The sequence below is a fragment of the Fistularia commersonii genome, chromosome 35, assembly GCF_037954325.1.
Source record: "Fistularia commersonii isolate RoL2024-O1a breed Wild chromosome 35, RoL_Fcom_v1.0, whole genome shotgun sequence".
NCBI classification, from domain to species: domain Eukaryota; kingdom Metazoa; phylum Chordata; class Actinopteri; order Syngnathiformes; family Fistulariidae; genus Fistularia; species Fistularia commersonii.
The window spans coordinates 190001-206854 of NC_141318.1; the positions used below are offsets into that span (position 1 = coordinate 190001).

The 16854-nt window shown below is 48.3% G+C and overlaps 2 protein-coding genes across 2 annotated transcripts in view; one reads left to right on the top strand and one right to left on the bottom strand.

Moving 5' to 3' along the window:
• Window positions 1-5752, top strand: part of rcc1l (RCC1 like) — an 11493-nt gene extending 5741 nt beyond the window's left edge. Inside the window, exons 9-11 of the mRNA XM_086142183.1 lie at window positions 4710-4883; window positions 5319-5404; window positions 5522-5752. Of these exons, the coding sequence (XP_085998309.1) occupies window positions 4710-4883; window positions 5319-5404; window positions 5522-5599 (338 nt within the window). The 3' untranslated portion in view covers window positions 5600-5752. The remainder of the gene's footprint in view (window positions 1-4709; window positions 4884-5318; window positions 5405-5521) is intronic.
• A 619-nt stretch (window positions 5753-6371) lies between these two features.
• Window positions 6372-15221, bottom strand: castor2 (cytosolic arginine sensor for mTORC1 subunit 2). The gene is made up of 9 exons (XM_086142273.1): window positions 14929-15221; window positions 12918-12988; window positions 11935-12128; window positions 11552-11684; window positions 10477-10600; window positions 9644-9748; window positions 9241-9323; window positions 7930-8024; window positions 6372-7854 (listed from the first exon to the last, which is right to left on the bottom strand). Exons 1-9 carry the CDS (start codon window positions 15039-15041, stop codon window positions 7795-7797), a joined length of 978 nt encoding a protein of 325 aa, XP_085998399.1. The 5' UTR covers window positions 15042-15221; the 3' UTR covers window positions 6372-7794.
• Between the last annotated feature and the right edge of the window lie 1633 nt (window positions 15222-16854).

Genomic DNA, 16854 nt, shown 5'->3' on the forward strand with positions numbered 1-16854 from the left:
GGTGTGTATTTATATAAATGTATATATGTGTATGTATGAATGCAAATGTGTATTTATGTATGTACATATGTGTGTATGTATGAATGTATGTGTGTATATATATGTATATGAGTATGTATGTATGTATGTATTTTGGTATGTGTGTATGTATCTATGGATGTGTGTATGTCTATGTTTGTGTATGTATCTCTATATGTGTATGTAAGGTTGTGCATATTTTTCTGTATGTTTGTCTGTATGTTTGTAAATGTGTGTCTTTGTAAGTATTTGTGTATGGATGAATGTGGGTGTATATTTATGTATGTATGTGTGTATGTTTGTATATGTATGTATTTATGTGTGTGTATGTATGTTAGTTTATATATATGTGTGTGTCTATGTATGTATACATGTATGTGTGTAGGTATGTGTATGTATGTGAATGTATGTATGCACTTGTGAAAATATATGTATGAACATATAGATGTATTTGTGTGATCATGTATGTATATGTGTCTATCTAAGTCTGTATGTATGTATGGTATGTGTTTGTTTATGTATGTATGTATGTATGAATATGTGAATGTATAAGTTTGTATATGTATGTATTTATGTGTGTATTTGTGTGTACGTATGTATGTATGAATATATGTGTTTGCATGTGTTAATGTGTGAGTATGTATGTATGAATATGTGTATGTATATGTTTGTATATGTATGTATTTAAGTGTGTATGTATGTATGTGTTTATATGGATGTGTGTGTGTATGTATGTCTATATGTGTGTGTGTAGGTATGTGTATATATGTGTATGTATGTATGTATTCGTGTATTATATATGTAACATATATATGTATTTGTGTATTCAGGTATGCATACGTGTATATCTATGTCTGTATGTATGTATGTATGTGTGTGTTGTTTATATATGTATGTATACATGTGTTTGTGTATGTATGTATGTAGGTGTATCTATGTATGTATGTATGTATACATGTATGAACTTGTGTATGTACATTTTTTCATATTTAGGTATTTTTGTGTGTGTGTGTATGTATGAATATGTGCATGTATATGTTTGTATTTATGTGTGTATATGTGTGTTTGTGTGTATGTGTTTATATGTATGTGTGTGTATGTATATATGTATGTTTATAGGTATGCGTATGTATGTAGTTATGTGTATATATGTATGAACATATATTTGTATTTGTGTGTGCACATTTGTATATGTGTATATCTATATCTGTATGTATGCATTGTTTGTGTGTGTGTATTTATGTATGTGTATATGTATATGTATGTATGAATATATGTGTTTGTAGGTATGTATGTATTTATGTATGTGTGTGTATGTATGTATGTATGAATGTATGTGTGTGTATATATATGAATGTTTGTGTGTATCTATGCATGTATATATGTATGTGTGTATGTATGAATGTATATGTGTAGGTATGTATGTATTTGTGTATATATATATGTATGTGTGCGTGTAGGTATTTGTGTGTATATATGTATTAATAAATATGTTTATTTGTTTGCATGTTTATATGTGTTTATATATATGTCTGTGTATGTATGTATATATGTGTAGTTATGTATGAATGTATGTGTTTGTATGTATCTATGTATATGTCTATTTTTACATACATGTTTTTACATATAAATATGTCTGTATTTGTGTGTGCATGTATGTATATATGTATGGATGTGTTAATACGTATTTATGTGAGTATTTATGTGTGTGTGAGTATTTGGTTGTGTGTATGTATGTATGTATTTATGTGTGCATATATATATTTTCCCTTTGTATGTAGGTATATATGTGTGTGTGTATTTGTGTGTATGAATGTATGTGTGTATGTATGTATTCCTACATGAGGCTATCAGACTTTTGAATTCCTCCTCCCTCAGCGTCAGGGAATCTTCAAATCTTTACTCTTAAGACCTTAGAAACACTTTAGCCTTGATTTTGACACTTAACAGTTTTATTTGTATTTCTTATCCCCCCCCCCCTTTTTTCTGTTTATACAATTTCCTACGATTATTTATCATTGTTATATTCTTCTTGAAACTCCGGCACAAAAATTTCTTTCGGGATGAATAAAGTTGTTCTTCTTCTTATGACTCTGTGCATGTATGTATATATGTGTATGTATGTGTGTATGTATATGTGTGTGTATGTATATATGTGTCTCTGTATTTTTCATGTATCTGTATGTGTATGTATATATGTATGAATGTGTGTATGTATGTTTGTGTATTCATTTATATATGTGTCCATGTACGTGTGAGCGTGTCTATTTGTATTTGTCCGTATGTATGTATGTATATGTCTATGTATGTATGTATGCATGTGTGCGTGTCTGTATGTATGTATTTATGTATATGTGTATGAATGAATGTATGTTTGTAGTTGTGTTTGTGCATGTATGTATGTATGTGTGGGTATGTATTTATGTATGTGTACATGTGAGCCAGTATGTATGTATGTGTGGGTGTGTGTATGTATGTTAGTAAATATGAATGAAAATGTGTATGCGTATGTTTGTGTATGTATGTATTTATGTGAGTATGTATGTTTGTGTGTGTGCGTATTTATTTGTGTATGTAGGTAAGTATATATGCGTGTATGTATGTATTTGTGTGCATATATATATATATATATATGTGCCTGCGCATGTATGTATATTTCAGTATGTTTTTGTGTGTTTGTGTATGTAAGTATGTATTTGTGTGTGTATATATGTGTATTTATGTATGTGTGTATGTTTGAATGTGTTTATGTATATGTTTGTGTATGTAAGTATGTATGTGTGTGTTTGTATGTATGTATGAATGTGTGTATGTATATTTGTGTATTAGTCTATGTATGTATCTATGTATGTGTGTGTGGGTGTCTATATGTGTGTGTATGTAAGTATGTATGTATGTATGTTTGCATTTATATATTGCAATTTTATATATTTGTATAAGTATGTGTATGTTCGTATGTGTGTGTGTATATATGCATGGATGTGTATATGTATTTGTGTGCGCAAAAATGTATGTGTGCATATGTATGTCTGTGTATATGTATATGTGTTAATGTATGTGTTTGTATAAATGTATATGACTGTGTAAGTATGTGTTTATGTATGTGTGTGTGCACGTATGTATTTATCAATATGTGTATATGTATTTATGAATATGTGCATGTATATGTTTGTGAATGTGTGTATTTATGTGTTTGTATGTATATGTGAATGTATGTTTGTATGTGTTTTATATATATATGTATATACATTTATGTATATATATATATTTGTGTGCATGTGTGTATGTGAGTGTAAATATGTGTGTATTTATATACATATGAATGTATGTATTCGTATGTTTATGTATAATACATGTATATTTGTATGTATATGTGTGTATGTTTGTGAATATATGTATATATATATATGTATATAGGTGTGTGTGTGTGTATTTATTTATATATGTAATTGTGTAAGTATGTTCTTGTGTGTTTCTATATGTGTGTGTATGTATGTATGTACGTGTGTTTGTGTGTGAAAGTATGTATGTGTTTTTGTATGTATCTGTATGTGTTTAATTTTGTGTATGTGTGTATGTATGAATGTATGCGTATATCAATGTATATGTATGAATGTGTATATGTATGAATGTGTATGTATGTATTTATATCTGTATGTATGCAATTATGTATAAATGCATATAATGCATATATGTGTATGTATACATAAATGTGTGTGTATGTATGTACATATTTACATGTGCGAATGTTTGTAGGTATATATGTCTGAGTGTTTACATCTACGTATGTGAATATGTGTATGTATGTATGTATACATATATGTATGTATATGTGTGTGTACGTCTGAATGTTTGTATGTTTGTGCGAGTGTTGATATATTTGTGTAGTGTATATTATGTGTATGTATATATGTGTGCTTTGGTTTGTATGTTTTTGTGAATGTATATATGTGTGTTTAGGGTTAGGTGTATATTAGTGTAGTGTATATTATGTGTATGTATTTATATGTGTTTCTATGTATGTTTCCAATGTGTGTTAATGTATGTTCGTGTTTATGTATGTTTCAAATGTGTGTGTCTGTATGTGTATCGATATGTATGTATGTATGAATGTGTTTGTTTTTATATATGTGTGAGAATGTATATAAGAATATATGTGTATTTGGTTCATTGTATGTATGTATATATAAATATATGTATGTATGTATGTATTTCTGTATGTATGTATATGTGTATGTATGTAAATGGTTGTTTATTAATGTTTTTTTTGCATGTTTGTATGTATGTATGTATGTATGTTAATGTGTGTATGAGTGTATGTTTGTGTGTGAATGCATGTATGTATGTGTGTGTAAATTTATGTATGTATGTAAATATGTAAATCTGTGTGTGTATATATGGTTGTGTGAGTATGAATGCTTGTGTGTATGTATGATGAGATCAGATGAGATGAGAACAACTTTGTTTATCCCGAAGGAAATTGTTGTGCCAGAGTTTCAAGCAAAAACATAACAGTAACAGATAATAGTAGGAAGGAGGGAAATCTATGTATATATTTATGTATATATGTATGTGTACGTATGTATTTGTATATATATATTTATGTATGTGTTTGTATGCATGTATTTATATATGTATGTGGAGCCGGTTTCTCACCCCTGCTTTATGTGTGTGTGTGTGTGTGTGTGTAGACCGTGGTGAGGTGTGTGTGTGGGGCTATGGGATCCTTGGAAAAGGTCCGGAGCTGTGCGAGTCTTCGTCCCCCCAGCGGATCCCGTCGTCGCTCTTTGGAGGCTCCGACTTCAACCCGTCAGCGCCTGTAGCCAACATCCGCTGCGGACTCAACCACTTCGCTGCCATCACAGGTCACTCTGGGCATCTGTGTGTGTGTGTGTGTGTGTGTGTGTGTGTGTGAGGTCGGAAATGACACCAGGAGTCATAACAGTGTTATTACTGATGACAGTAGAAAAGACCCACGTTTGATTTTCAGCTTCGGTGTCTTTGCAGTTTCGTTGTATTGGCCGAGTTTACCTTGTTTACAAAAATTCCAACATAGAATTTTCGGCCTCTCTGGGATTCATTATGAAAGTTCAGGAAATATTCAGCTGATTTTAATGTCCTTTTAAATGTTATCAAATTGTGTTGATTTTTGTCAAACAGTTGAGCTTTTCTCCAGAAATGTGTTCATTTCTTTGTCCGATTTTTCGGGGGTCGCTGGTTCGGTTCCGTGCGTTTCCCGGGAATCTTGGGCTGAACGGATCACAAATCCTGAAATTGATCCGCTGGACTTCCTGTTGCAGATGGCGGCGAGCTGTTCGTGTGGGGGAAGAACATCCGGGGGTGTCTGGGCACCGGTCGCCGCGACGACCAGTTCTTCCCCTGGAGGGTGAGGACGCCGCTCACAATAATGGCAACCGCCAACAATATCCATCGGCCGTCATCCGGACGGACGCTTTCTCTGTGAAAGCTGCTTTCTCTGATCAGGGTTTCTACTTCCTGTCAGGTGACGCTGCCGGGCCGCGTGGTGGACGTGGCCTGTGGCGTCGACCACATGGTGGCGCTGGTCAAGTCCCTGCTCTGAGCTGCTACGAGTGTGTGTGTGTGTGTGTGTGTGTGTGTGTGTGTGTGTGTGTGTGTGTGTGTGTGTGTGCTGGTTCTGAGTTTCTTCTGTGGTTCCCACTTTCAAAAGAAACCTTGAAGTCGGCAAACATAAAATAAACTTTTTTCAAATAAAGTATTTCTAAATTTCTTAAGTATTTTGTTGGAGATCCGAAAGAGACCCAGGATTTTTCCTGTGAAGAGAAGAGTTCTTGTTTGCGTCCCCTGGGGTCATGTGACAGTTACAGGAAGTGACATCACAGCCAGCTGAGGGAGACTTTTAAGAAAACAAATGAGCTAAAATAGATTCCTTCAAAATAAAAGAGGAAGAAGCTTCTCCCATCGGTCGGACCAATAATCAATAATCAATGGGGAGAGCCTCGTCAATAAAAGCCTTTGAAAGGTTCAATCTTTTATTAAAGAGCGTCTGTGCAGATCAATGACCGATCGGGCGATCGGCAGCGGCCAGCGGCTCCGTCAGTCAGCAGGAAGTCACCGGTTTATCGATTCAAGGTCAAAGGTCAGGGGGTCGGGTGAAGGTCAGAAGCAAAGACACTTAAATGACAACAAATGGAAAGGAGATCAAAGGAAAGTTTGCTTGTTTCTCCAGATCAAAGCTTGATTGGCGTTTGAAGATCTGAGAGGTTCTAACACTGATCAAATCCTACCCGGTTCTGGTTCTGGTTCTGCGGTGGAGAACCAGAACCGCCTGCTTTAAGAGGAGGAGGCCCAAAGGCGGGAAAGCGGGCGTCCATGTTTGGGGGTTCAGCAGGTCGGGGGGGGGCTGCAGTAAAGTGCAGAGGGGGTCTTGGGGTTCAGACCCCAGGTCAACCTTAGCTTATGTTCCTCCAGAGGGGCTTCAGTTCTCGGGGGCGGAGCCACCATGGCGCCCCCCCCCCCCCCCCCGTGCACCATCGCCATGGTGACAGGAAAATATTCAAGCTTCAAAAAAGAAAAAAACATGAAAACAAACCTGACGTCGGCGTGACGTCACCGAGGAGATCAGAAGGTCGGAGGAGGTCCGCCTCCCGGAGGCTCGGCCCAGATCCAGGTCCAGGGCCCACAGATCCAGAGGACCGGAACCCTCCGCTTCTAGAACATGTTCATCATTGAATCCATCGTCCGTTCTGGACCTTCTCAATGTTCTCAAAGTATGTGCTTCTGTGGGTCCTCCAGCGAGCGGCCTCCTCCTGGTCCATCTTCTAACACGTCTCTGTGGAGTCGCCATGTCCAATCCTGCCTTTTGGTTGGTTGCGTCCGGGTTCCTTCCAAATAAAAGCCTCAATCTCCAGTTAAACCTGGTTCTCTGCAGAACCTCAGGAAGCTATACTACCGTTAGCCTGCTGACATGTAGCAGGCTACGCTAACATGCTAGCTGGCAGGTCATGGGGTTAAAGAAGGCGGCAAACAGACGCGTCGATGTTCTGGCGACGGGCGGGGGGGTCAGGTGACCGGGCGATGGACCGGCAGGAGGCGGATCGAGGGCGGTCCCGGTTTCCCGGGGCTTGTCGAGGATCCGGTTCCGTCCGGTTCTCCCCTCACGGGTTCCACCCGCTCCCGTGAGCCGAAGTCGATCCCTCCGTCCGCCATCTCCATGGCAACCATCGGCGTTTGGACCGAAGGCGTCGGGAACATCTCGGCTCTGAGGAGGAACCCGCTGGAACCGAGGACCTCCTGGTGCTCCGGACGGGTCCGGCCCCGGTCCCGTTAGCGTAGCGGGACGAGGTTAGTGTAGCAGGAGGAGGAAGAGGAGGGTTGATTCAGTCTGACGCCTGAAGCCCCGCCCACCAGAGAGGGAGGGAGGGAGGAGCCCCCCCACCCCCGAGCCACTCTGAACTCCTCCTGAGGTCCTCCTGAGGTCCTCCTGAAGTCCTCCTGAAGTCCTCCTGAAGTCCTCCTGAAGTCCTCCTGAGGTCCTCCTGAGGTCCTCCTGAAGTCCTCCTGAGGTCCTCCTGAAGTCCTCCGAAGGTCCTCCTGAGGTCCTCCTGAGGTCCTCCTGAAGTCCTCCTGAAGTCCTCCTGAGGTCCTCCGAAGGTCCTCCTGAAGTCCTCCGAAGGTCCTCCTGAAGTCCTCCTGAAGTCCTCCGAAGGTCCTCCTGAAGTCCTCCGAAGGTCCTCCTGAAGTCCTCCTAAGGTCCTCCTGAGGTCCTCCTGAAGTCCTCCTGGGGGCCGGGCCGTCCTAGGCCGGGCTCTGGGGCCTAAGGGCCCTGATGACACTCTGGATGTTCTCCTCAGGAACCTGCAGGGACACACAGGCTGAGTGTGGGGGCGGGGCAAGGGGCGGGGCAAGGGCGGGGCAGGGGCGGAGCCTCACCAGGGCGTGGTCAAACTTGAAGGTGCTGATGTAATACGCTGGGATGTCCGCCGTCGCCAGAGGCTCCGAGATCTGGGCCACGATACCACACTCATCTGGAAGACACACACACACACACACACACTCACCTCACACACTGATACACACCTCACACACCTCACACACCTCACACACCTCACACACCTCATACACTGATACACACCTACACACACCTTCACACATTGATACACACCTACACACACACACTGATACACACCTACATACACACTGATACACACCTACATACACACTGATACACACCTCACACACTGATACACACCTCACACACTGATACACACCTACACACACCTTCACACATTGATACACACCTACACACACACTGATACACACCTACATACACACCTACACACACACTGATACACACCTCACACACTGATACACACACACACTTACCCACCTCACACACTGATACACACCTCACACATTGATACACACTGATACACACACACTGATATACATCTACACACACTGATACACACCTACACACACTGATACACACCTACACACACACACTGATACACACCTACACACACTGATACACACCTACACACACACTGATACACACCTACATACACTGATACACACCTACACACACTGATACATACCTACACACACACTGATACACACCTACACACACTGATACACACCTACACACACACTGATACACACCTACACACACTGATACACACCTACACACACACTGATACACACCTACACACACTGATACACACCTACACACACTGATACACACCTACACACACTGATACACACCTACACACACACTGATACACACCTACACACACTGATACACACCTACACACACACTGATACACACCTACACACACTGATACACACCTACACACACTGATACACACCTACACACACACTGATACACACCTACACACACTGATACACACCTACACACACTGATACACACCTACACACACACTGATACACACCTACACACACACTGATACACACCTCTGACAAAACTCTAAGTAAACTCACATTAACCTGTTATTATCTTTATTACACCAATTATTGATGACATCAGTAAATGACTGTTTCTACCCTGTAATAAGTGGTTATGACTGTTAAGATTGTCTGACTGGTTTGACTGGTTTCTGGCCGTTATGACTGGTTATGACTGGTTATGACTGGTTATGACTGGTTATGACCAGCCATGACCGGTTCATGACTAGTTTGACTGGTAACCGGCTCTAACCTGTTTGTTTGCGTTGGTGGACTCACCGAAGCCTAGAGGTTGTCCTCCGATCCGGACCATCTTCCAGAGTTCTCCAGAGGCGCTGGTGAAGAGCACGTTGTTTGGGAACCTGGAAGAGAAGGAGGAGGTTCAGCCTGGACCTGGAGGAGGACCGACCTCCAGCCTGGACCTGGAGGAGGACCGACCTCCAGCCTGGACCTGGAGGAGGACCGCAAGAACTACGGAGAAGAAAGGAGTCCAACGCCACGTATGTGAAGCCGCCGCTGTGCTGTCGCTTAGCAACCAGCTGAATCACCTCACACACTCCTCTGGTCCTCCAAAGGCTTGGAGCTCCTGCTGGTTCCACACAAACACAGCTGCAGGAGGACCAGCGTGCCCTGTGTGTGTGTGTGTGTGTGTGTGTGTGTGTGTGTGTGTGTGAGTCCGTACCTCTGAGTGGTCTGCTCGTCCATCACCAGGGAGATGTAGCCCTCGATCAGGGAGAAGGAGAAGAATCGGATGTGACTGGAGTCGTCTCCCGAGGCGTCCTTGGACCTGGAGGAGGACAGGAGGCGTTGGGCTTGCAGACCACCAGGTCTTCTGAACGTCCAGGAGTAAACCCCTACAAGACCTCCACCGGACGGTTCGAGGAGAGGTCCGAGGCGCTCGTGTGACTCCTCCAGCAGAGAAGATGAAGCGTCGGAGGTTCTGGGGTCAGAACCCTGCCGAGGTCTGCTCTCAGGTTCCTCTGCCGGAGGTTCTCAGGGTTCTGACCTCCTCCGGAGAAGAAAACAAGCCGTGTCCGTTTCATATTTTGCTTTGGGTTTGGAGGCCCATTCAGACCTTCTGCTCCTCTGGGACGAGGACGAGGAGGAGGAGGAGGAGGAGGAGGAGGAGGGTCGGACGGACCGCGAAGATTAGAGCGGCTCCTCCGAGGGGCCGCCGGCCGAGCTTCGGACACATGCGATTGGTCGGGAGCTCCAAGCTCCGCCCCCTCGCTGGGGTTCGCCGAGTTCACATCTCACGGTTACATAACCTGAGATTCCATCCCACAGAGGAGGAGGAGGAGGAGGAGGAGGACCACCTCTGGAGGTTCCTCCCCCGAACGCGGGAACCCGGAGAACCAAGAGGACGTTCTGACCGGGACGACGGACGAGCTCCGCCTTCCGAGGGTCAGAACCGCCCCGCCTCCGACGGGTCACGTGACCTTCCGAGATGTCGGGAAGGCGAAGGAAGACGGTGGGTCGTCCACGTGGAGGCTCCTCCCGTCCTGAAGGTCTTACCCTCCAGAGTAGAACATGACGTCCATGAGCAGGGTGGCCACGGAGGGCAGCGTGTCCGGGTCCAGGCTGGTCACGCAGAACATGTTGCTGGGGCTGGAGAGCGGGTGGATGACGGGCCGCGGCACTGCAACACACACACACACACACACACACACACACACACATCTCCAGCACCAGTAGTCACATCAGTACGATCATCAACCATCTGAGCTCCGGTCGGTGGAGCCGGAGCCCAGCAGGACCTACGTGCAGGACCCGACCGCAGAACAAGGACTTCATCACCTGCGTGTAATAATCCCAATAATCCGGATCAGCGTCCCGGCTCCGGGTCCTCCTGGGAACTTATGCAACCAGTGGTACTTCCTGCAGCGCTCTTTGCAACACCCATGGAGTAAAACACTCAATACTGCTTCAACCGCAGTAATGTCTGAGTACTCGCCGCCATCAGTACAAGTAAAGTACTCGCTCGGGTGGACGAGGAGCCGAAGAGCCGAGGAGTTTAGATCCTCGCCGGCGTCTGGAGCCAGGATTACCAAAATGAAAGGAACTCAATCTTGGCCCCAGAAGCCACCAAAACAAGGCTCCCAGTACTTCAGCCACTCGTGATGCAGAACCCGGCCTAGCAGAACATTTCCGTCTTTCTCATTGGCTGAGAATAGACTCTTCATCAAGGTTCTAAGGGCAAGGTAGACCAATGACACCGGACTCTTCATCGGGGTTCTTAAAGGTACGGGGTTGTAGAAGCGGGTTGGACCAACGAGCACGGACTCTTCATTGGGGATCTAAGGGTGGGCTGGACCAATGACATCAGCTTCTTCATCAGGGTTATGAAAGGTACAGGGTTCTAAGGCGGGGTGGACCAATGACACCGGACTCTTCATCGGGGTTCTAAAGGCGGGTTGGACCAACGAGCATGGACTCCTCATCAGGGTTCGACCAGACGGACCAATGAACATGGACTCTTCACCAGGGCTCTTAAAGGTACGGGGTTCTAAGGATGGGCCGGCCCAAAGACACCGGACTCTTCAAAGGGTTCTAAAAGGTGGACCGAAGACCCCTAAGTGTCGGTTCCTACCCAGTTTGGGCTTGACGAAGCCGTTGGTGACGCCCAGGTCGTGGGCGGCCACCGTCTCGCCGTTGACGACCCGCAGAAGCGTGAACTCGGAGGACAGCGTGTGCATGACCAGGGGCAGGTCTCGCTCCCGGACCTGCAGAGACCAATCACAGAGGAGAAGCCTGAGACAGACAGGAAGTGGCTTTGACTCACTTCCTGTCCGGACCAGAGTCAAAACACTGTTACTCAGCGATGGCAGAAGAACCGCAAACATCGGCAGAAGAAACCTACTGTCACCTAGCTAACCCGAGCTAATGTTTGCGCAGCACCAGCAGGCTAACCCGAGCTAATGTTTGCACGCCGTCGGCTAGCTAGCCGGACCCCCCCGGAGCGTCCCCACTGACCAGGATGAAGTCGGTCTGGTAGGTGGACAGCATGAAGACGGAGATGTTGTGGTCTGCTAGCGGCGCGATGACGGACTTGGCGATCTTGGTGACGCCGATGGGCTGCGAGCTGGAGGCGCTGCCTCCCCCGGACACCACGTTCAGGGCCAGCCAGGTGGCCTCGGCCACGCTGATGTGCTCCGACTGCGGCAACTCTGGGAACAAACACAACCTGAGGTCAGGAGGAACCACGGCACCTTCTGATCTAACATGGCTCATCTTCTGCCCTGGACTTCATCTGGATGAAGGACCTCCTGCGTGCCTTATCCATCTGCACCGCGTCTTGCGGTACCATAGTGGAATATACCGCAGTGCTGACGACGTACCCTCTGATGGGCCGTTTGTCATCACGTCGGACTGGAGCATCGGTTCTGCGACACCCGACAGATGATGACCGTCGGAAGGAGAACCGGCGTTAACCTGTCATCTGTGTAGAACATGACCTCGGGAGGAATCGGGTTTGGATCGTACCATCTCAACAGGGTATGATTTTGGGAGGGTGGAACCTTCACTGACCTCCGGCTCCACGGATTTGCCATTTCCATCTTCTCCGGTCATCTAAGGCCTCCTCCGCACTAACAGTGACCCGGAGCTGGTGTCCTCCTGACCTCCAGGCGAGGTGTTTGGGGACCATTGCAAACTTTGGCCGTCGTTTTAATCGATTTCTTATTCCTGCTCCGGAAGTTTCCACGCTTGGTTCTTCTGCTCTGAATGTGTTCCTCCAGCAGAACCAAGTGACCACTCACCTGTTCAGACCAGACAGGGCCTCCAGAGAGCTCCTGGGACCCCTGGTAGAAGACTCACCCTGCGCCTGTTATGTGACCTCCATGGTCTCTATGGTAGCCCAGGTGAGTGTCCGGCGGACCCGGGGCCACCTGGCGCCCGCAGGTTGCCCCCCCCCATCCCTCCCACGGTTGCCACGGCGACCATAAAGATCCACTCACCCTTGAAGCCTTCCTCGTCCACGATGATGGTGTAGTCGTCCGGAGTCTCCGTCAGGCTGAAGAACTTACATCTGCAGGCAGGAGGACATCTGTGTCAGAGAAAGCAAGAACCTGGACCAGCATGGAGTCCGGGCTTCGGACAGGAAGCTCCAGCATCGGTCTGCATCGCCAACCTTCTACCTGAGCCGTGAAGGCCAACCGTCCAGAAGACCGACCAGCGGGTCGGAGGTCAGTTCTCCTGCCAACGAGCAGGTTCCACACAAGGGTGAGCAGAACGTTAGCAAGGAACGGCTAGTCAGTCATTACCCTGCCCACTGGTGTGTGTGTGTGTGTGTGTGTGTGTGTGTGAGACGCTAACCCCGCCTGTCTATGGGGCGAGAGGCGGAGCTTCACCTGGACGGTCAGCTGTCAATCATCCAACCATTCACCCTCTCATTCACACCCGCAAACAAGTTAGATCTTCAGTGAACCAGTGACTGGTTTTAGACTGAAGATGGAGAACCTGGAGAACCCAGGCAGGAGAACATGGGCGTCTCCACACAGAGAAGCTAGTCCACCATGGATCAGAACCTGGAGGAACAAGATGGTGGAGTTTCTGTGGTTCCTGCCAGCAGAACCTGCTCCTCAGATCCCCGGTCTGGTGGGGTGAAGACCTGCCAGCGGCCGCTGTGCTGTGATGCTCCCAGCGAGCAAAGGTCCAGATGCTCCTGGTAGAAGCATGGAAGGACGGCGGTCGGTGTCTCGGCAGGTTGCCGTGGAAACCACTCGGGTGTAGCTGTCTGAGGTGCGGGTCTGCTCCCCCCATCGGCTCCACCTGCTCCTTCAAAGCTAAAGGTCCTTCATGTGGAGCTTCTCCTGCAGGAGGACGAGGACCATTGGGTCCCACCTCCCGCTGCTAGCGGCTAGCGGCTAGCGGCTAGCTGCCCTTCTCCAGATATGGAGGACAGACATGTTGTTCCTCCAGGCTTCCTGGAAAGACAGGGGACTTTCCTTGAAGGTCAAACAGGGAGGACAGGCATTTTTCACAGGAGGCTTCCACTTTGTCCACGAGGTGTGAAGAACGGCAGATCGTCCAAGGCCAGCGGTTCCTCGGGGGTGGGAACATCGCTCGGGGAACCAACCGGGGGCCGGAGAGATGTTACAACAGGGGGGCTCCGGGACAGGAGGAACCCAAAGAACCCTCCGTGTCAGCGACCCGGTCCACACGGTCCATCTTGGCTCTGGTCAGGCACGCCTCCTGAGGAGACCAGGAGGGGTGGAGGTGGATGGATGGATGGATGGATGGATGGATGGATGGATGGATGGATGGATGGATGGAAGAGTGGAGGTGGAGGAGTGGCGGGGTGGAGGTCCAAGCATCCCCCCGCTGGAGCCTGGTTAATGATTGGTGTAAATGTGTGTGTTTGTTTAACAGTGTGTGAAGTGATTCAGTCCAGTCGACCAATCAAGACACACACACACACACCAAGATGGCCGACATGGACCGAATCAAAGCAGTCTCCATGACGGAGACATCCAGGAGGGCGGAGTCCAGGTGAGTGGGGGCGTGGCATCTCCGGGGGGCGTGGCTTCCCTGTGGGGGGGGGGGGCAGAGGCCCCGCCCACAGACGGCTCTGCTGTCAATCAGCTGATCCGCCTTCACGCTCAAAGGAACAGCCAATCGGGAGCCTGCGAGCTGCCGCGTCACGGGTGGGACCCACGTGGACTTTTGGACCCGCGGCTGGAGGAGCGCCAGGCGGGACGCGAAGCGCTCGTCCGCCCGCGGGAGGACCCGACGAGCTGATTGGTCTCCCCGGGCTGTGACGTCACCCCGGTGTAAGTGACATCAGAGGCGCGCAGGAAGGAGCTCCGGGAGTCCTGGATCCGCCCCCGGGACCGGGACGGGGGGCGCGCGCACACGCACGCAAACGGCAAAGCGCTCGGAAGTGACACGGACGGGCCCGGACGCGGCGGTCGGAAGCCGTCGCGCCACGGAGGGTCCGGAGGGTCCGCCGATCTCCCGGTTCCTCACCTGGTTCTGGAGGCCAAGAAGGCGAGTTTGATGAGGCCGTGCGTGCAGACCTGGATCCCCTCCTTCTCGATGCTCGCCACCTTCAGGCGGTGCTCCAGAATGTGCAGCTCCATCTTTTGCGTCTTCTCATTGAGGAGCGGCGGAGACGCGCGGGGGGGAAATGGCGAAGGAGGAGGAGGAGGAGAAGTTTCAGAGGCGATGCATGGAAAAAGGAGGAGGTCGGAGGGCAGGAGCAGGTCCGGGGCAGGAGGGAGGAGAGGCAGGCTGGAAGAAGGAGGGGAAAAAAAAACACCGGACCTGCTTTAAAGCCCAAACGGAAGCAGTCGCACCGCCGCCGCGGGATTTCAAAATAATGGTCCCGCCGCGGTCCGCTCGTCGGTCGCTCCGGGCTGAGGAGAACCGGGAGTCTCCCGGAAGCCGCTTCTCAGAGCAGGTCTCAGCAGGAGCAAACGTCCGGCAGATCCGTCCGAGGAGACGATCATAGAACCCGCAGGATGCCCAGAAGGCGGCCCCCGCCGGGCGGAGACCGGGCTCCGCGGCGCCGGTGTGAAAAGACCGGCGCATTTATTTTGAAGGCAGAGGAGCCGAGGCGGATGTGCCGTCGCGTAGTGTTTCCGTGAGCTTGACGAGCCGTGTTCGCTCGCAGCTGCGCGACTCAAACAAACAAGGTGCCGTTGGAAGGCGGGGGCGGGGCTGCGCCGCGCGGGGCATCATGGGAAATGTAGTTTACAGACGCATGCGGAAGTAGAGGCGCTCAGGAGGACGTGACGTCATTGTGGAGAGCGAACCGACGGCTATGAAGGACTTATCGCAAACAGAAGGGAAAAAAAAAGCAATGAAAACCATTTTTACAATGATTGAACAGGAAGTGGAGCGAGGGGCGGGGCTTAACCTGGCTTAACCAGCTGTCAATCATCCAGGCTGGAGAACATGAAGAGAAAACACACAAACACACACACACAGACACCTCCACTCACAAATACTCAAAGAAAGTCAAAGTGAGTATAGTACTCAGTAGTACCTGCAGTACATACACTGAGTACAGTCTACAATCGTACTAAAGTACACACAAAACATGTACGCAGTTTTTCTAGGTTAGGCTCCCTCCCCATCCTATGAAATCCCTGGTTATCCTAGGAAAGGCCTCCTACTTTAATTGGCGGGTCTTAAATCATCTCCCCTCCCACTTCCTGTTCGAGGGAGGCGTGTCTGGGGGGGGGGGCATGTGTGTGTTTGTGTGTGTGTGTGTGTGTGTGTGTGTGTGTGTCTGTTTGTATACGTGTGTGTGTGTGGCATTGGAAGGGTTAAGTGGTTTTGGTTGCCTCTGGCAGTCGGTGTATTATGGGATGCACCAGACCTCGGCTAATAGTTTTGTTTGTCTATGTGTGTGTGTGTGTGTGTGTGGCTGCAGACAGACGTCTCCTGGGTGGAGAAGGTCTCCAGGGCGGTCCTCAGCAGGAGGTCTGGCCAGGTGGACTAGTCCGCCCAGGAGCACGTCCTCCTCTTCCTCGCCGTGGTCTGGAGAACGTCTCCGGTTCTCCCTCAGGGTTCCGCTCAGTTCCACTGGAGAAAAGGGAGAAGCTCATGGCTTCTGCAGCGCGGCTCGTTCCCCAGAACCCTCAAACAAAATGGAGGATTATCGAACGGACGGGATCGACGTGATTGGTCGACGGTGACTCCGCCTCCTGGCTTTTCAGCGAAGAGAACCTCAGGGTTCCTTCAGCCAGGCGAAGGAGCAGATGATGTGACCTTTCCTACCAGGAACCTCAGGAAACCAGAGAAGGAATCACGGCTCTTCGTTCCTCAGCCGCCAATTGGCTGTTAGCCTAGCATAGCCTAGCATAGCCTAGCCTAGCCTGCCAGCTGGACGGGGAACGTCTGAGCAGCAGAACATTTGGGGTCGGGACGTAGACCTGCACCAGGGTC